The following is a 21,975-nucleotide window of genomic DNA, read 5'->3' as shown; positions in this document are numbered from 1 at the left end:
TTAGACAAGACATTTATTTATGCATTTAAAAGGACACTTACAGTACATTTATTTGATCAACTGGTAGCAACACCAAGGGTATGGGTTTGATTCCCGGGGAATATATACATACGTAATGATGATTTCTGATACATATATTACTGTTCAAAAGTTTTCCAAAGTTTCTTATGCTCACCAAGGCTACAATCATTTTAACAAAAATACAGTAATGTTGTGAAATATTATTACAATTTAAAGTAATTGTTTTCTGTTTTATTCCTGTGTTACAAAGCTGAATTTTCAGTGTCATTACTCCAATCTTCAGTGTCACATGATTCTTCAGAAAACATTCTAATGTGCCGATTTGCTGTTCAAAAAAACATTTATAATTATGATCAGTGTTGAAAACAGTTTTGCTATTTTGTATTTTTGTGGAAACTGGAATACATTTTTTTGTCAGGATTCTTTGATAAATAAAATTAAAAAAGAACAGCATTTATTTGAAATAGAATTATTTAGTAACATTATATAACCTTTTACTGTGACTTTTAACTCTTTGGCTCAATTTAAAATATCCTTACTATGAAAAAATTAAGAATGAAAAAAAAACCCTGACCATGAATAACTTATTTGCTGCTGAAAAAGTAAGAACCTATTTATTTAATGTTTTTCTTGTTTTATTAATAGAGTATCAACAAATTTTTAGTTTGACACCTGAAGCTTTGGCTCTTTGCAGTTTGAAGCTGACGGTGTAGAATTTCACACTACAGTCCAGTTGACTTCTAATGCATTTTATCCTGATTTCCTGATAGAAACATGCATAAGCTATCATCAGTTTTGTTTGCTATGCTATAAAACCAACTGTTATCAGGATACACCATAATGAAACAGTTGTTGTGGCATTGCAGCCAACACTCAGGGCTTGTAGCTAGATGGTTGCTGGTCTTGGGCCATCAACACTGTGCCCTTGAGCATGACAATTAACCTCAGGATGCTCCATGGGGATTGTGTCTATATAGTACTGATCTACTTTGAAGAAAATCTTCTGCTAAGCGGCTACTTGCTTAAACATCTTTGTACATTTTGAATTGTACAGTACAGCACAAAGACAAATTTGTGAATTTTCACTATCAAGCACATACTGTTCTTAAAGGGATAGTTCACTCAAAAATAAAATTCTGTCATTTACTCACACTCATGTCTTCCAAGTCATGTACGCATTTTTATTTTTATTTTTTGCTGAACATAAAGCCGTCTCATTTCCCATTGACTTCTACTATATATTTATCCATATAATGGAATTCAGCGGGACCCAAAACTGTTTGGTTACCAACATTCTTTAAATTGGAGGTCAGTGGGAACCAATGCTGTTTGGTTAACAGCTTTTTTCAAAATGAAAGTCAATAGGGACTGATCGTGGTTGGTTACCAACTTTCTTCAAAATTGTAGTCAATGAGAACTGAAACTGTTTGGTTACCAACATACTTCAAAAATTGAAGTCAATGGGAACCAACACTGCTTGGTTACCAGCTTTCTTTAAAATCAGGAACAAAAACTTTTTGGTTTCCAACGTTTTACAAAATATCTTCTTTTGTGTTCTGCAGACAAATAAAAGTCATACAGATTTGAAAAGACACTAGAGTGATTAATTGATGACAAAATTTTCATATTTGGATTAACTGTCTTTTTAAAACAGATTATTGGCTCACGCGGAAATTACTTGCATGCATTATCACTAAAAACTGATTTCATGTTTAAGTGCTGTACATCCCCATGCAAAAGTTGAGCTTAAATCAATATAATCCATTAGACATTTGAAAAACACACCACAACTTGTGATATTGACAGGAACTGCCCTCCTCTCTTTGACCTTGTGAGGACCTCAATAGCTTCTTAATGGACTGTGTGTGTGCGTGCATGTGTGTGTGTGTTTATGTAGAAAACCGGCTAACAGAATGTGCAAAAAAAATGGCATGGATGGAACTTTTCTGTTTTTGAAATATGCATGTCAAATTTGATGGTTACTGGCAGAAGAAAACGAACTGGAAATGCATTTTGTTCTGTATCATGTTGAAGCTGTAGTTCCAGTCTGAAAATGATCTGTTAACCTCTGAAATATGAAGATGTATGGCACAGTAGCCTCAGTTAAGTTTCTAATTAACTGTGATATGTTTCAGGAATATATCTAGATGTGAAAAGACAAGCATTGTTTAGTTGGGGGTGTGTGAGAGATATTTGCAGAGAGAGATCATACCCAGCCCGGGGCTCTCTGTAAAACACAGATTGTCCCAAACAATGCCTTTCTCTGCCCTCTTGAAGGAGCATTGTAGGGGTAAAGCACAGGACACAGAGATTCACAATCTAATATGATCCAGACATTAAGACACTAAACTGATGCATTTGTGCCTTTGTGCAGTTGAGGGGAATGTTGACTGGATTGTTTTGGTCTAGAAAAGGCAAATGTATATAGACAGTTGAGTCTTTTTTCTTTGTGTAAGTACAGTAAAGATTTAACATGAACATTTATTGACCAGTTACCCTGTAACTAATTAAGACACACTCTCTCACACAAACTATGGGTCGTACAAGTAGGGAAAAAGCTAATATTTTCAATTATTTATTTTTAATATGGGTCACATAGGTCCCGCTTAGTTTTAGTAGATATTTTTAAGTCATTTAAGAAATCAAAGGTTTAATCAGGAACAATGTATTAAATTGATGACAATAAAGTGACAATAAAGACGTTTACATTGTTACATAAATTACATTTAATAAATTATATACACAATATGTATATTTTATTTTATAGGGCCAACTTTAAAATCTAAGTTACAACATGTTGCATTTTTAGACCTCAAGGTGGCGTTGTTGACTTTGTGCTGTTAACGAATATAGTTCTAGAAAAAAAAAACTTTTTTGGAGTTTGTTGACAGCGTTAGATATTTAGTTTATTTATTATATTATTACTGTTAGATATTATAATTACTTGTAAATATACTCAGTTTCCTTTAACTTTAAATACAATTCAGTCCTTACTGAGTAGAATTCATCCGTTGAACTTGTAAGACTATTCTGGTCAAATGAACGGAAAGGCAGAGAAATATTAGCGATCTCACGGTCACGTGATCGCAGGATGGCAGTGAGGAGGTGTTGAGCGCGCAGGAGCTGTCCGACAGCAGAGGTGCTGAAATCACACACAGGTCGCTAATTATCTCCACTCACAGATCCCAAAACACTAGCGCTTACATTTACGTAGCTGTTATGCATGTGTACACTGAACCAACTAGTTTCAGTGCACTTCTTTACGAAAAACTTACATATGTGTGTATGAAGGTGACAACATGAACAGGTGTTCATTCTGTTCATCTCCGTTAAGTATTGATTGGTTAACTTTTCGTTCTTTGTTGATGTATTAAATTAAATGAAGAAGAAAAAAATCAGTAGCTCACAAAATTGTTTGGACATTCATGCCACACCTGCTATGTCATATCATTGCATTATATTACCAAAGATATATATACGGAAAGATTACTTTTTATTTGATTTATTTTTGATCAAATTATTTCAGCCTTGGTTAGCATAATCTCACTTGATTTATACATTTTTTTTTCATTGACTGCAATTCAGGCAGAGAAATGCTTTTTTTTGTCCACTGTTTCATAATTATTTCATGCACCCTCTGGTGGACAGATATATATTGCACGTTAAAAGTCTTTGAGAGCTTGAATTTTCCTATCTCTCAGGCTTACCACCTGCTGAGAGGAGCGCTACTGGTTGCCGTGATCACCTGAGAGCGATAATGCCGGAGCACTGGCCCCGGGGCCAAGGTTCACCGCGGGGGCAATAAACTCCCTATCCCCTGCCATCATGTAAAGACATTACCGTGCCCCGAGGCCCTCACTACAAGCGCTTCATTTCCAAAGGCTCTCTGCCTCTTACTGGGTCACTTTATTTACCCTGTGTCATGCAAAATTCTTAATTTCCTTTGAATCCCAGGGCTACTGTATTGCCTTGAGTTACTTACATTCATTACCACCTTTTAATTAGTACCATCAAACAGTTCACGGTTTACAGTGGCTCAATGTGACATTAGTCGAGACTGTTAAACTCATTAGCAAAAACTGATAAGGGGTAAAGGTGAGATAGTTGGCTTTTTCAGCTGTCAGAAATTGATAGGCTTACAAAGAGCCGGGAAGTTTTTTTTTTTTTAATGTACAATTTTTTTTAATGTACAACAACCTTGAAATCACAATACATTTGAATTAAATAATAACCATATTATTATTATTATTATTATTATTATTATTATTTTAAGTAATGAGGGGTTTACCTCTTTAAAATAATAATAACAAATAAATGCATGAATAAATAAATAATCAATCAAACAAACAAACAAATCTCATCTCAAAATTGTTGGCAATCCTTGTTAGTGTTGCTGTGAGCTGAACTCAGCCAGAGCAAACGCGTTTAACATGAGAAGGAAACTGCTAACAACCATCCCTTTATAGTTATTCTAATGAGCCGGGGGAGTAAATAAAGTCATCACAACAGCAAGACTCCATTGTGAAGAGAAGTATTATTGAGTAGTTTGTCACTTTACTGTAAGAGCGATGTGTTTCCCACAGCAGCTCGAGCGGTAAATATTTACTTAAGCATTAGACAGCGAGGTGGGATGTTTTACATGAGTTAAATACATATTCGAGCTGTTTCCATAAGATGCTTGTTATTTCATATGTATATATGTAAACAAAAGATACATTTACTACACAGCAAAGCATTAGATTTGTTCGGAACACTGACAAATTGAAATTTTAGGTGTAGCTGACATTCAGTAAATATAATTTTATATAAAAATGCAGAAAATAGTTATGTAAATGTGTATATTTGAGGAGGACTCTTAGTTGCACTGTTGACTTTGATCACTTTTAACTTTGCATTTAAATAATTTTGTGCGTGACAAATGGAATCAATACGTCCATGTCTCTTAATCGCGTAATAATTCATAAAATGTTTTAGATTAGTGTCACATTGTGAGTCATGTTCACCCGCCTGCTGTAACTGTAACTGTGGATTTTCTGTATCCTTGAACACGTCTTGTCTTTTATCCATTTAGTATAGTTATGTTTTTTTTTTTTTTTTTTTTTTTTTTTTTTTTAAGTTTCAAAAATGGCAATGAACAGAGTGTAATAAATTTGGACCCCTTGGTTTTACTTTAATACGTCAGTAATTGAACTTTAATTTTAGTGGGCAGAATTTTTATAATACATCACGGTAAACTCGAATTTACAAGTATATTCGAGTTTACTTTGAAAACCCGTGTGACCCTTATCCGGTTTGGAGCAAAGAGGCCCTTTTACCTTTTACATGTGAAGTTTGAAAACCAGAAAGGGAGTTCTAAATTCTAAAATGATAAATTACGAGCAGAAATGACTTACTGCTGAGAGTGAACATCAAACCGTATCTTGAGTCACTTCGCTTCTGTTTCAGTCTATCGCAGTCAGTCTCTCCTCAGAGCTGAAACATTGTTCTTGAGTTTAATCATAATGACCCCCCCCCCCCCCCCCCCCCAGAGTTCTATGAAACACATCCCGGGGTTATTTGGTTTTAGAGTCTAAACTAAACCAGGGGCGCTTACGTTTCTACAGTGTGGCGTTTGCCTCTTTATTTATGATGTCTTTTCTTCCACCGATGTAGAAAATTTCTGACTTGGATTTTTCACTCCGAAATTGATTTGACACGGATATCCAGTATCCCTTTAAAGTTAATCAAACTGAGTCTCTCCTCATTCCGCATATATCCCCACTCACTTTATGACCATATCGAGTTACCACGAGCCTGTTGTGAGCAATAGACATTCTTCAATCTGAAAACGTTATTATAGTGTTTATTGCACTGTAAGCGAGGGAAAAGAGCTCATGTTCGCCCGAAACATTTGTTCATAGCAGGGGTTTCTGAGATATGCAATGCTAAGAATTAAAGTTTGATGTGCCAATGCTATAAGATCCATCACCTTTCTCTCTCTCTCTCTCTCTCTCTCTCTCTCTCTCTCTCTCTCTCTCTCTCACACACACACACACACACACACACACACACACACACACACACACACACACACACACACAATGCATTAGCAACCAGGCCAAAGAAGCAATTAGTAAGCGGTCAGTTGCGCCAAAAGTGGCCTACCAATACAGTCACGAATGCTTAATAAAAATCATAAAAGTAATCAGGATGACTTTGTTAAATCGGACGCTTAAAACAGCCCTATGCAAATACTTTTTCAGCACACGCTTAGATCATCTTAACCTAATACGCAAAGTAGGTTGTATTATTAATACAAACATACCAAATAGTTTAGTCAGGAAGCCGAAAATGCGCTTTACGGTAACTTTCAAATGAGTTGTTTTTTAATGCAATTCATTATTATGATTTATAACTCTTAATCGACCTGACTACTAGGCTAACAAAATAGTTTTAAGGGGTCCGGTCACTTAGAAATAATCTTCAGATAGCAATGTTTTACTTTTGCTCTTTTATATTGTGCATGTATTTAATATTGCCCAACTTTTTCGCCAGGTGTCTTTTCTTGAGACAGATTTAAGGGCACTATTAAACGACTCACAACAGGGAAAAACCTATATAGTTTTCCCTATTACATTTGCGTGACTTAAATGACTTCATCTTTAAACTTAGTTATAAAATGAGTGAAATATTATTAGTAGCGCTTGAATGAACGTCATCTCCCCAATGGCCTATTGTAGAAAAATTAAGTGTTCTTTGATCTGTAATAATAATAACAGTAGCCTAATAATAATAATGCTGAGGCTCAGGTTTTTTGGAATATTAAGAAAAAACAACGATGCGAGTAATTTTTGTAATGTTTTTCAGTTTATTCTTTAATTTACAAATGACTGCATGTGTACAAGTGGTAAATCAACGACAACAAAACAGCAAACTTTTCTTCCTCCTTTTCATGTTCTTTTACATAATAAAATATTAGCAATTAGTAATGTTTTAAAAAAATCCTGATGAAGGTCATGTGTTTGAATAGATAGGCTAGTGTGCGGGATTTGTTTTTGCTTTTTATATAATAAAATCTAAAAAAAAATCTAAACATATAATTATATAATATGAATGTGAATATGCGGTATACGAATTATTATAAATGTTTTATGGATTTTATGGGTTTTCGATGATAGATAGATAGATATATAGATAGATAGATATGTTATGAATCTAAAGTGGGATATTTCCAATAATCGCAATAATAGCTATCACTTTTGATGTTTTGTTCCTCAGGACAATCCGGTAGAAGCGGTCAGATGTCAGTTAAAGTCAGGACGGGCGGCTGTGGCGCTGCTCTTGTTCTGAGGGCAGCCTGGCCTGTGGCGCTCGGGCTCCGCTCTCCACGCCGCTGCGCTAATCCGTTTATGGAGCACCTGGGACCGTGGACGGCAATAACATGCGCTTATCCGTCTCCGCCGCGAAACACGCACATCTGAGCACAGCAATGCTATAATGCCCACATCCCAGAGGACCAGAGGGACACTTTACCCCCTGACTGAACTGTCGACTTCTCTGGGTTGATAGCTCTAAGATGACAAGCAGCGTATATTTGTCTATTTTTTTTTAGGATTTTATAATGCATTTGAACTCATTTTATGTGTTCAGAATGCGTTCTGTTTGAACAGTTTTTCTGTTTGATTGATCAGGGTTCTGTCTGAATGAACGTGGGCCCGTTTGACTGACGTGACTTTCTCAATGAGTTCCTGCAAAGAAAAGGAACTTCAGTGACTGCGGGGAACAGAGGAGGAGCATCTGATCTGAATGTGAGATGGAGAGAGTGAGAGAGAAATGCGGCGTAATGCAAGAGAATGAGTGGGATGGATGACTATATTGAATGTCTCTGCGTTATAAATAACGCTTCTTCACAATTGTATTCGTCTCCACAGACAGCTTTTACGGCACTCTCGGCGTCATACCCTGCTGAGACCCCCGCAAGCTGCTCCTTTCATTCTGTAGAGACTCTACTGTCCACATACAATAAATACCTCTGTGCTGTGCAGCTTTTGGGTTTTTGCGTGAAAGTTAGAGTTTGAAGAGGATTCATGTTCAATACCAATAGATAAAAGACGGTTGTGGCAGAAGAAAGCAGTGTTTCCCAACTTGTTCATGGAAGCTTCCCAACTCGTCCCAGGGCATTTTGGATGTCTTCCTTATCTGGCACTTCCATAGAGCCTCTATTAACCATGTATGAGTTTAATAAGGTGCATTTGATAAGCAAGACATCAAAATTGTCTACTTGTGGACAGCTTCCGGAAACAGAGTCAAAAACCACGTCCCCAGTCCACTGCATTGAACAAAATTAAAATGTTTTCAATCACTGGAAGAAAACATCAGTATTGTCTTCCAGATTGTTCTCAGCATCACCGTTAATGTCTGAGGGTGTTATCGTGACACAACCCCTTGAACTCCCGAGGTCACGGCACAAGAAAGTTTAAGAATTTGGACCAATCAGAAGGCCTTCTCAAGTCTTTAGACCCTCCCTCCTTGACCAATCACAGTCGTCGATGGGTAGAAGGAGCCAACAACTCAACAACTGATAAAATGTTTCGCCAGTGATCACCGTTTCAATTCTCAACAACAAGTGTGTCATCAAGAACGGAACGAAGCTCTGAGAGTTTTATCTTCCAAACTTTGTTGAGATAAACCACGATTGAAAACCTGGACATCCGTGATTAACTTCCGAGGATTGCCTTTTGAAGTTGACTTTTCGTTTTCAGCTGAAGACTTGATACTTCAGCAGTTTGCTGACACTTGACGATCAGCGCTTTTTATTTGGATAACTTCAGTTTTTTCATCAATTGCTCCGTGCACCCGTTTCTTTCTTGCAGAGGAGATATGACCGCATTAGCGGGGGGCATTTCCAGGATGATGCGCCCCACGCCACCCCAAAACTACCCGAGAGGAGGCTATTCCTTGGAGGGTAAGGTGTTAGCATCTGTGGTTACGACGGAACAGCCTGAAATTAGATGAATTCACAAAGTTGATTCTGTATAAGACATATTTGGTCTAATGCATGTCAATATTCTAAATGGAGAAAGGAAATGAAATTGAAAATATTTCAATTTTATTGTAAAAAATAAAGTTACTAACAGTGAAAACCTAGGTTTAATTATTTTGTGATGTGAAAAATAAAGCTCCCAACCACTTGGAATGTCTTTACTATTTAAATCTGAAACAAAACAAAACTTAAAATAAATAAATAAATAAAATAAAATAATGATGAACATTTTATTTTTATATCATTTTTATTTCTAAACAATGACACATGTATTCTAATATAGTGAAGCTTATTTAATGCTAAGCTAGCATTTAAAAAAATAATAATAAAAATAATACAATAATAAAATATGTTAGCCTATATGAAATGTTAGTTATTTTATAAAAAATTACAATTACAAACTTGGCCGCTTTTATATAGGCTACAAATATATAATATAAAAATTTCAAAAATTCGATTGTATAAGAAAAGAACATACAGCTGTAATGCTTTCATGAATATATTTTCACTATTAACGAAGCATTAAAGCAAACGCACAACTATTAGAGATGCAAGTTGGGGGGGGGGGGGTGGACTTTGCAAACTCAATTAAGTTTATGAAAGCGTAAACTTAAAAGTGAGTGTGCGGTTATACAGCTATCTTTCTTTACAAAATACATTTTCACTTTAGCACAAGGGAATCATCGTCAGTCATTGACACAACCTTTCCCCCTTTCTACTGCAGTCTCCACGCCGTTAGGTCAGGGCCGCGTGAACCAGCTCGGTGGAGTCTTCATAAACGGACGCCCTCTGCCCAATCACATCCGCCACAAGATAGTAGAGATGGCCCATCACGGGATACGACCGTGCGTCATCTCCCGACAGCTGCGCGTGTCGCACGGATGCGTGTCCAAAATTTTATGCAGGTACCAGGAGACCGGATCCATTCGGCCCGGTGCTATTGGGGGCAGCAAACCCAAGGTAGGACATCACCGAGGCCATTTCATGACCTACTAGAACTGAACTGTATTACTGAATTTATTAGAAAGTTAATTCATATGGAGTTTTGTAAATAAAGTGTGGTGTTTATCTTCACGAGTAACTTCACGAGCCCATTGTTTTTTTTTTAAGAGTGTACATACATACTTTGAGCAAATAATTTCCACAATAAACAGTTTTAATTGTTTATAATCATTTTATCTGTTGTTTTTAATTATCTTTAAAAAAATATTTTAAGTGTTCACATCAGTCCATTTGTCTCTAAAGCACTAATGCATAGAAGTTTCTTAAAGAATTAGAAAATAAATGTCCTTCCATGGCATCAGTCTGTAAAACCCTTATTTTTAAGAGATTTTAACATATGTTTTTTTCTTTGTTTAACACATCTTATGACTTAAAAATGAAATAAACATCATACTGTGTGACAGTAACCCAGTGTTAATTAATTTTACAGAAGTTCTTGCGAATAGTCGCATAATCAAAACTGAATTGAAACTGACGATTTTATCTGCATACGTTCTTATTATAATCGTTTCTAGATATTTTGAAAGTTATCATAAAATGAAATAAATATATATAAAAATAAATTATTATGTAACCATTGTAATGAAAGCAGAGCACAACTCCCGATTTGGAAAAGAAAATCGAAGAATACAAGAGAGAGAATCCAGGGATGTTCAGCTGGGAGATGCGGGATAAACTTCTGAAAGATGGGATCTGCGATCGAAATAACGTGCCCTCAGGTAGGCCTACTGAACTTTATCTGTCAATCGGTGCAGTTTAGTCTTTGTTTTCAAGATATTACTTCCAACACCTGTTGCTTGGGGGGAAACAGAGGTGGCTTGTGACTTAAGAGGTGGCTTGTGACTTAAGCAAGCCTATATATATATATATATATATATATATATATATATATATATATATATATATATATATATATATATATATATATATATATATATAATTCAATTCCATTCAAAATTGCTTTATTTGCATGACTGTAAATTATACAATATTGGCAAAGCTTAGTACAAGAAGATAAAAAATTGCAATAACAATAATACTTATTAAATGAACATCGCAGTAATATAATGGAATATTATAACATCTTAGAAGTATTAAACTGTAACAAATTATAACGTGTGAACATTTGATACCACAGTCTTTAACTTAGGCCCACATAGAAACACACATGCATACTAAGGATCACTGGGGTGGACAGTAGGGTAACACACTGAGGTTACACAGTACAGGCCTATATATATTTCATAGAAGATCGTTTTAAATGCCTCGTGGTTACGGACTGAAATTTGATGCTTGCACATTTTCAATTGTTTAAACATTCAGCAAGTGCAATTCTGATGTCATTTGATAAAGCTTTCCACGTCTGTCCGCAGTGAGTTCCATTAGCCGCATGCTGCGCTGTAAATTTGGTGGAAACGGAGATGTAGATGAGGATGATGATGAAGTGGAAAAAAGGGAGATCGAGGAAAACGAAAGAAGAGCCAAACACAGCATCGACGGGATTCTCGGCGACAGATGTAAGTTCTGACGAGTTTTATCTTTTTTTACGCGGAACTGAGAAGAGCACAATGCGTTTACAGGTAGCCTATATCTACAAAAGTTTTATTATAGCCTATATAGAAAATATTTAGGCCTATATGTGTAGGTCATAAATGTATTCTTCTTCTTAACAATAACAACACCAGCAATAATAATAATAATTTTTATTATAGAAAGCTAATGTTTGTTCTGTTAAGAATTATTTTTATTTTATTTTTTATTTTTTGGAAAATACGTAGCCTATAGGCCTACGTTAGAAATTGCGTAAATGTCATAAGCACACGTACAGTTTATTTATTTATTTATTTTTGTTTCCGAGTGAATATCGCTTTTAATGTTTCAGTTAGAGTCTTTTGCCACCAAATGCTAAATAGATTGATGGGAAAATGGCCAAGGTCTTCATTAGGCTTTATACATACATATATATATATATATATATATATATATATATATATATATATTATATATATATATATATATATATATATTTTTTTTTTTTCCTTTTATGTGTGTGTGTGTCTTTCCTTAAACTCATTGCAACTGAACTGAGAGGAGCATCAGAGATTAACCTTCTAAAACGAGACCTTTCTGGAGTGAAACCGGCCGAATCAGTAAATCAAACATTTGTCCAAGAATAGCGTTCACTAAAAGACGCTCCTGCGGTGCACAATCGGACACTTGAGGATGAACTTGGGAAACAAAAGCGAAAGAGTCCATGAGACTCACGCTTCAGTTTCCCCAGGACAAAGCTCGGCCTAGCAGTAGCTTGGTCCTGACAAAAGACTCCAAGCTTTTCAAAATTTGGAAAGAAAGGAAGAAAAAACGGTCTAACAAAAGGCGCAGAGAGGACATTATGGACGGGCAATGAGAGATGAATTATTCACGAATGACTGTAGTCCCGGCTCAGAAGCATAGACTTCGAGGCTTGAATAATGTGTGCATTTTTAGCTAGATCGTGTCTTGGAATTTTTCCTTTCGCCCCCCAAAAAGACGTCAACAATATTTGGAGGTAATATTTAATTTTAAGATGTTTTAATGGTTACGTTTATTTAAAAATTAACACCTGTTGATTGGAGTGTAGGCTATACCTATGCATTTTCAGATCGAGACCATTAAAAATAAAGTGTCTCATTTAAATATTTGGATTTATGGAATTACTTGTTTGATTATTTCAATTAAAAACGTAGGCTAATAGGTCTGCTTTTTGGATTTTTATAAATATAAAAATATTTACAGCCTACATTTTCGATAACATTTTCATAAAATAAAGAACAAACAAAAAGATTGATGTTTCAGATCAATCTGTTATAATTTTATTTATTTAATTATTAATTTTTTACATATGCTGTTTAAACTTGGTCACGAGAGTCGCGTTCACCTGCAGATGTAACAGCAACATTTTGCCGCACTAGCGCAAGTATTGCTCAACAGCGACAAAACAAAAGCCTTCTCTCTGATTAATTTGTTTTAAAAATATATAAATATCACCGGTATATCATATATTTTTTGTGCTTAAAATTTAGCTTCTTTAAAATGCGTTATGTTAATACGGTTAACATTAGTCCTAGTGTTGCAAAGAGACGATTAGCCCGCGAAAATCGCTGAACACTTTATACGCTAGATAGGCCTAGTTAGAGAATAAAGTTAGTACATTTTTCGTCGAAATTTAATTAGTGACACTCAAAAGTCAAAACAACGTGTCAAAATATCACGAAAAAATTTTAACATCCACGCAGCGGATAGCCTCAAGGCAGTACCCATTTTCCCAGTTGAATTGTATGTATTAATTTGGAAATTGATACAGGCAGCGCGTTTTTCTAACCCCCAATTCTTGCGCAGAGGAGTTTGTTCTAGATGTCAAATGGAGAGAGAACTCTGAGCTGTGAGCGCGCTATCCGGATCACCCCGCGTCATGGGCCGCGCTACAATTGGCGCACATTATACTCAGTCATTGCAATGAAAACCTTTTCTAGTAGATTAAATCGAGCCCTTTATTCGTCCCCACTTTCATCTCAGGACAAAAACCCGCCCCCTTCCTCTCCGCCCGGGGCGCGCATTCATTCCTCACTGCCCTTTTCCTTCTCTCTTTTCCAGCACCGCCATCACGAATACAGATCAGTTGATAATTAGTTTAACAAACGACTGTCGATATGTTGTTGTTTGGAGATGGCTGATTGATATGAACTTTTGAAACGCACAACATTGCAAAAGGCTTGCTACGTTAAAAAAACATGCGTAAACTCAAAATGGGTTGCCATTAGTTCAGCTCCACATTGAAGAGCTAGATTGATTTTGGATTGTTTATTGTTTCATCTCAGACACTGATATAACTACATTGTATTTGCTTTTAACTCCTAAACATATTTTGAACAAGATATTTCTGTTCTACTTTGTTGTTCAGCTTACTCTTTTTATTTACATGAACTCCAGTTGGCCTTTAACATTTTATCAGGAATATTGGGCTTTTTGAATCACATATACTCACAAACGTAGTGAGTTTCATGTTGAGAAATCTTGCTGTCTTGATGAATGTTTGTTGCAAGCTCCTAACATGCATTTCAGCATGATTGCATTATGGTGTTACAATATGTTCTGCTATTTGCTGACCTTTTTGTGCTGTTTTGCTGTCATTGTTGCTTAATTGTTGTGTGATGGTCATCTTGTGCAAACAAATTAGGTTAACAAAGGAGTTTTGCACATATTGAGACACAAAGTTCATCATGGCTTAGTTTTCATTCAATGAGAACAATGTCTATAGTTAATATTCAAGACTACAGTTTGTAGAGGATATTTTTTCAGCATCATGAAAACAAGCTAAGAAATGAAAACATTCATCTATAGGCCCACTTTGACATCAACATTTAGCAGTAAACCAAATGATAAATAGTAATATTTATTCATTCCACCGATACAGAGCTCAAGGATAGGTTATAATTCATAGTGTTAAGTTCATCACAATATGAAGTTATTTGTGATTTTCTTGGCAGAAATGATTGTGAGTCAAATGGACTGAAACAGAGATCTTATTAGAACTTTTATCAGTGTCACAAATATTTTCCATCACATTTTTAGGGCTAAAGCTTTAGATGGTTTTTATGTTGTATTTGCATACTTTTAAACCTGGACTTGCAACAGAATAACTTAGATGTCTATATCTGCATTGAAAAAAAAGAAAGAAAACAAAACAGTGAATGAAAGAAAGGAAGCGCAAGGGGAAAGGAGAAAAGAAAACACCCTTTTCAAAACTCGGTTAATGTTTTTGTTTTTCTAGAAGGATCAATCACCTCTGGCTTTTATTCACATGTAGATGTGTCTACATCATAAAACTCAATGAGTCCTGATCTCCATTGACACACTATAAACTTTTCCTCTCTCCATTCACTCTCGTCCGTTTGTTTGCAGTGGGATGATTCTGCGCTAGCTGTATTTCACTCTCTCCTCCCTGCTTGTGGGAGTTGTTGTTTTTTCCTATTCGGTGCTCAGTTAAAATCTCAAAAGGGTGTTTTCAGAATCAAGAGGGTGTTCTCTAGCCAAATATTGATTAAGTATGTGTTTGCTGAGTCTATAGTTGTCGGGTATGAGGGGTGTGTTGGCTCTGGGCCCCTGCTCCTTCAAAACCTATTGTTGGGCCCCTTAAAGGCTTGAGAATGAGATCAAAGCAAAGGCCCCTTCAGATTTATTTGTCTGGGAAAAGCCAGTGTAGAGGACCATTGCTTACTAATACTGGATTGAGCAAACACCTCAAAAGATGTTTCTCAAAAACTGTCTGCTGAGGAAGCTCAGAACAAAATTGTAGATTTTTTTTTTTTTAAAATTTTGGTAGTATTTGTGATTTTTAAGTTATAAAAAAAGTTTTTTTACTCAGGTGAAAAGTGATCATTTGTATGAAATTATGTTTTTCATCAGTTGTCTTTTTCCCCTAAACTGTAAAAAAATGTTACCTTAACTTTCTTTTTTTTTAAATTTAAAATTAGTTTTGTTGGTATAAATTAATGTATATAGATTGGTTTAGTTATGTTAATATTTTTTACTTAAATAAAACCACATTTTTTCAATATAAAATTATTGGATTGATCCAGGCTTCTTTCCTGTTTAGGTTGAAAAATAATGTTTATATGAAAAAAAAACAACAACATATATTTAAATCTGTGCTTCTATATCTGTACTTCAAATGCCGAAGCAAAAGCTAAAACTTTCCAAAGAAAGTTTTAAGAACGGCAAGGGATTGTTCTAGTGCCTGGAATCAATGTGAATCAATAAAACTTATCTCACATCCCCTCCTTTTTCCTATACAATTAACTTTGGGAAAACTGACAATCCTCGAGCCTCATTTAGCTAATTAAAAGTAACTAAAGTCATCAAAGAGCCACAGCCCCTCTTTCTCAGATTCTCATTCACGGCAGGCGAAAAAGAAAACTCAGAAATACAAACAGTCAAAGGGATCAAGTTTTTTTGAAAGGGAGTCCCGTGGAGGCCAATTGAATGAGCTTAGTGCTTTCAGACGTGCCATGGTGAACGCAGTCAACATGTAATAATTAGTTTCATTGAGCTGCGTTCCAACAATATGCTGCTTTTCTCCTGGGCTCATTGTCTCCCATCAGGCCAATAGCCAGGAGGACAGAGAGAATCAAGCAGTGACAACACATGAAAGATTCAGCTGCCTTTGTCCGAGAGAGCAAGGAGGACTTTGTTTGTGTAAATAAAATAGGGCTTTTGCCTGCTTTGCTGACTGGATACTCGCTCAATAGAAAATGGGGGAGAGAAAGCAAAAGATGCACTGCAAATACAGACAGCTGTGTCACACAATAATAAACAGATATTTTGGGGACAATTTATTTTTTTCGCAACCGCAAATGTACTCTGAGCAGTAAAGCCAGATGTACTCATCCAAAATTAGACCACAATTGGGCAACTCTAGCCCAATCTGGCTCTTGGGGGTCTAGTTTTGTATGTTTTATGAGGTCTGTCTCTCTGATCAATAAACAAGGGCTCTTCTCTCTGCTGGAATGTTCCTCAGTCATGATTCCGGGGCCCTGCGGGAATGGAGATGAGCAATCATCTGCCTTTTATTCAGCTGTTCCTTGAAACCTAACAATCTTCGCCCTTCTCTTTCTCTCATTAAACACAGTGCAAGTTTATTGAGGTTACGGATTGCACAAGTTATCCGTATGACAATCAAGTTTTTAGGGTGGTGATACAGATTAAACAGCTAAAGATTGAACGTTGCGATTGTGCGACATTCTCAGAAACGGCCGAGACCGTGCATCATTTCCACATGATGTCATTCCATTCGATTTCAAAGTGGCACGCAAAGGAAGAAAACACACATGCACGCGGTCGCACTGAGCTTATCTCCAAGTGAATGCCGCCTGTATGCTTCATTAGGTCGGCTTTATACGCTGGCACCAGCATTGTGATCCTCAAATATTAATTCAAAGAACAATTAATGAATGCAAACCATCTTTGAAGTGGGGGGTGTGGGGTCAAACCCGGACCAGCCCCTAGCGACTGATGGACTCCTCTTCAACTCCTCTCTTCTCAAAGACGGTTTGAAGAGTCCAAAAGAAAAAGTGAGCAATAGAAGGTCAATGAGAATAGGGGCTCCTCGCCGAATAGAGCGCTCTGTTTTCTTGCAAGTGTTTGAGTGAGTGAAACTCTGGCAAAGAAGCGATGAAAAGGAGGGGAAAGGAGAGGTCGAGGGATTCAGGGGCCTTGCCATAAAGACTCACAATGAGGCAGTTAATTGAGAAGAGCTAGATGCCGTTGTCAATCACTTAACTTGAGGAACTTCACTTCTTAACTGCCAAAAGATGCTGGTGAGAGAGAAATTACAGCAGAATCAGGACTAAAATCATGACTTTCACTCTCTATCTAGTCGTTCTGGAGGTTTTGGTGGCTGGAGCTCCAGCCTCATGACTTCCAGCTACTACAGTAGACCATTGTTAGCTCGCTTTCTCTACTACATGCAACTTAGACGAACAGAAATCATAATTTCCAACTCAAACATGCAATTTCTGATTTGTTTCAGACAGAATTCATTTGGTTTTGGAGAATTTAGAGAAGGCTTACTGTTGGCGTCAATTGGAACCTCAAACCCGTTCCAACTCTTGTGATTTTAAAATTTGCAAAGAAACACTGTCTAAGTGCCTCTTATCCATTTCACGCTTAGTTGTGTAGGTTTGTGAACTTCATGTTTCATAATTCACCATTTTCAGCATAGCCTTTGAACTTTAAAATTGAAGGCTCTTTAATGTTTCTTAGAAGTGCTTTAGTTTCAACAAAGAACTGTATTCATATCAAGAATTAAGTTACGCTGACTCAATGGTATTTTGGTAGTTTAAAAAACTTGAATTCCATAAGTTAATAGATTTAAAATTTAAAATTGGTTTCTCTTGGCATTAGGCTGTAGAACTCTTTTTTGGCTCTTTTTTTAAGAATGAGTCAGGGCTGCAGGGCTTTGTATGGGGCTGTCAGACTCTTATTCGTACCCCAGAGAGGGTAAGAGGCTGCGCAGGGTCAAGGGGGAGTCCTGGTTCAGTGGCTGTGCAAACTCCCTCTCTGTTGGAAGTGCGGGTTATGATAATGTGTTTGTTCAGCGTGACAGGTAACAGGCTCTCTATGATGGCCAATAAATGCTTTGAAACTGAAAAAGACAAAGGAGAACTGGGTTTAAACGGTTTCATTATAAGTTTTAGGTGTTTCAAGAACTTTACATGTACTACTGAGCATCAGGTTCCACCGAAAAATAGAAGAGATCATCCAGAAATGAGGATTCATCAAAATTCAGAAATATAAAAAATCTGTAAATTCCTTTCTTTTCCAGTTAAAAATATAAATAAAAATCCTAAAACAAGATCAATTCACATGAGAAGGAAAATTGCATAATATATCGGATTATATTGAATGAAATTATTTAAAAATATGTATTTTTAATTTAAACAACATCATTCAATTATTCAATTATTTGTACATTTTATTTCTAAATTTCTAACAGGCATTGTATGCAGTGTAATGAGGTTTAGTTCTTTAGGGGCAGAAGTGACTATCAAAAAGGTGTTTTGTATGATGAGAGGTGAAGTCTGCACTTGTGGATTGTAATTGCAATTATCACAGGATTTTTATTTTTTTTGTCACTTTGTCAGCTTAGCATGTGACCCACTTGTCACAGTAATGGCTTACTCAATATGTGCATGCTTGGTAGGAAAGCATGAGTCAAGAACATAAATATAATGTGATGTCAATGTAATGAGCACTCATATATTTTGGAGCATGTGGTGTGTGTTCCCGCGGTGCGATCGCTGCGTGGGTTCTGCGTTTTGGCTTTGTCCCGTTGTTAGGAGCGATTCCATGCTGCAACAGGCACCTCTGTACTGTTCAGAAATGATAATGAGCAAAGCATGCAGGGAACCCATAATGCCTCAGCATCCTTTCTTTATGGTCCTCGTGTCGGTCTCCAAAAATTGATCTTAACGTATTTCTTTTAACACACATAACAACAGTTGTGAACTCAGTGGCCTCTTTTAAACCATCATTCAGTTTGTTTTATTTATGTATTTTATATTTATTCATTACACTGCTGTTTTGGGTCAGTAAGATTACTATTTATATATATATATATATATATATATATATATATATATATATATTTAACGAAATGAATGCTTTTATTCAGGAAGGACACATTAAATTGTACAGTGAAGGCATTTGTAATACTTAAAATTTTTAAATAAATGCTGTTCTTGCTGAATTTTCTATTCATCAAAGAATCAACAAAAATATAAAGCAGCACTGTTTTCAGCATTGATAATAATCAGAAATGATTCTTAAGGATCAAATCAGCATATTAGAAAGTTTTGTGAAGGATCATGTGACACTGAAGACTGGATTGATGATGCTGAAAATTCAGCTTGGCATCACAGGAATAAATTACATTTTCAACTATGTTAAAATAGAAAGCATGTATATTAAATTGTAATAATATTTCAGATTTTTTATGGTTTTACTGTATTTTTAATCAAATAAATGAAGCTTTGGTGAGCGTAAGAGACTTACATTATTAAAAACTTACTAACCCCAAACTTTTGAATGGTAGTGTATATTGATATATTGATTTATCATGTAGTGATATATATGATATGAGCAATGTCATGGCATTTTGATTTAGGTTTTATAACTTTTGGAGTGTGCATCTGACTGATTTGCACCCAAACACGCAACACACAAAAAACAAGCTCTTCCCCTGATAGTACTCTATATCAGCACCATGATCACATTTGGCAGTTGGTTAGGCATGTATAGTTAACATCCAGAAAGTATCTCAAGGATGATACTGTCCAAAAGTGTGTCCAAAATGTCCAGTCGCATTGTAGTCCACCTGCAAGGTTGAAAATGATCTTTTCTCCTCTTTGTCTCTCTCTTTCTTCATCTACCACTCTTTCTCTCTCGCTCGGTTTCTCTCGGGGCAGCTGCTGGGGTCGTGGCTCTTGAGCGAGTTGAGTGACTCCCTGCTCCTCCCTCTTAACAAAATGCCAACCCCAGATGGAGTCGTGATCGTTCCGTTAACCATTCTTCTCCCTACATCTGCTGGGATTCTATATACTCTTTAATTCACTCACCAGTGGCTGGCTGGGGCGCGGGCTGAAAGGGCCAGCACTCCTCCACGCTGCAAATAAATGCTTCATTTGTCTCTTCTCTCTTTTGTTTTGTTTGGGGAACACATGTCACAAGCTCAATTACCCAGCCATTTAACAGCCCCTGAGGAGGAGAAGACTCTCCCCTACCAGGAGCTATAAACTGCCCAGATGGTCGTCTGTGGACTCTGGTGCTCTCGCTTCAGCATCCCTGTGTTTACTTTCACTTTATCTGCTCTCTTTGTTTTTGCGCGTCAAAGTGTGTGTTGCGTTAGAGTTGCCAACCTGACTTTCCAGAAGAAAAATCACAAAAGATGGCTTTCAAATCTCAGCAAATGGAGTTTCCAGGTTCCCAGATGTTTCTCCTGAGGAAAAGCACTTAAGTAATCTCACGTGTTGCAGAAGAGACCTCAGAATGTCTTGGACTGTGCACAGATTTGAGCAAAAAAATTCAGCATGAATGCAAATGTTTCTCATCAAATCTAATCTGATTCATTTTATTTCTCTATGTTCTTCTTCTGTGTCAATAATTGACTCATTTTTGTCATTTTTAAGAAATGTTAGGAGGAGACAAAGTTGATCCTTAAATTGATAGTTCACCCCAAAACACAAAAGCTGTCATCATTTACTCACCCTCAGGTTGTCTCAAACCCATATGACTTTCGTCTGTGGAACATAAAAGAAGATATTTGGTCCGTAGAGTGGAAGTCAGTAGGTTCCAATGTTGCTTGGTTCCCAGCGTTCTTCAAAATGTCTTATTTTGTGTTCCGCAGAAGAAAGAAAGTTTGAAATGACATGAGGGTGAGTAAACGATGTCAGAATGTTTGTATTTGGGTGGAGTATCCCTTTAAATGAAACATTACTGAGAACTCAATCAAGTCTCTACCGACCTTTGAGCAATAGCTTTCCTCTAGGTTTCCAAATCCATCATTTTAAAGTCAACAAACTCTCTTCGAGTTTTGCACAAAGCTGCATTTGCTTTGCGTCATTTTGGCTTCTGTTTTTCAGCCTTCTCTTGTTTCTCTGTGATTATGCTTGGAATTCACCACAACCCCTTTAACGTCCATCCAAATGCTACGGAGTTCATTCAGCAGAGCGCTCATCTCTCTCTCTCTTTTCTCGAGCGCACTGATAAATGCTGTGTGTAGCTGGCAGGCTGCAGGTTTGTGGGGTTTGTCCTGTGTGTGAGAGGAATATAAATCTGATGTGTGAGCGAGAGGCACCATGCGCTGCTATCATGAATTAATGCTCACTAAATAACAATAGGCCTACTGGAGACTCTTCCTGTGGCTAGAGGCTTCAGAATTGCAACTTGTCCTCCTGCTAGTGGCATATTTAAACAATTACTAAATTAATGATTTTTCCCTTATATATATATTGTGAAGCTGAGTGATCATTTCACAATGTTTTTATACTTAAAGACACATTCAAATAAAATCACTGTTTACACTGTAAATTATTATCAAAGTTATAAATAAAACAAAGATTACTGGAGTATGCTTTACAATAATACTTTCCAAGAGATACTATTTCAGCCTTAGTTAATTCAATAAAACCTTGTTTAATTATATATATAAATCTTTTTTTAGATCTATTTGCAGTTGTGGAATTCCATCATATCTAGATCCTCAATCAACTTGTGGCATTAGATTGTCTCTCCAGTTACACTTTATATATTTTTTGTAAGCAAAAAAAAAACTTTTCATGAAATTTCATACTTTATTTTGTCAGAGCAGATATTTACACCCCTAGTGGTTATCT

The 21,975-nt window shown here is 36.3% G+C and overlaps 1 protein-coding gene across 2 annotated transcripts in view; it reads left to right on the top strand.

Annotated features, from left to right (window-relative positions):
* Positions 1-8,568: 8,568 nt before the first annotated feature.
* The window catches only part of LOC109055581 (paired box protein Pax-3-like), a 30,609-nt gene continuing 17,202 nt past the window's right edge, over positions 8,569-21,975 (top strand). Inside the window, exons 1-4 of one of the 2 annotated variants that reach the window (XM_019072770.2) lie at positions 8,569-8,965; positions 9,768-10,003; positions 10,638-10,764; positions 11,419-11,562. In XM_019072770.2, the coding sequence (XP_018928315.2) occupies positions 8,881-8,965; positions 9,768-10,003; positions 10,638-10,764; positions 11,419-11,562 (592 nt within the window). In that variant the 5' untranslated portion in view covers positions 8,569-8,880. Of the gene's footprint in view, positions 8,966-9,767; positions 10,004-10,634; positions 10,765-11,418; positions 11,563-21,975 lie in introns of both variants that reach the window. The other variant, XM_042718923.1, reaches the window with a different exon arrangement.

This window comes from Cyprinus carpio, chromosome B2, assembly GCF_018340385.1.
Source record: "Cyprinus carpio isolate SPL01 chromosome B2, ASM1834038v1, whole genome shotgun sequence".
Taxonomy (NCBI): domain Eukaryota; kingdom Metazoa; phylum Chordata; class Actinopteri; order Cypriniformes; family Cyprinidae; genus Cyprinus; species Cyprinus carpio.
This window is presented reverse-complemented; position numbering and strand designations above follow the sequence as displayed.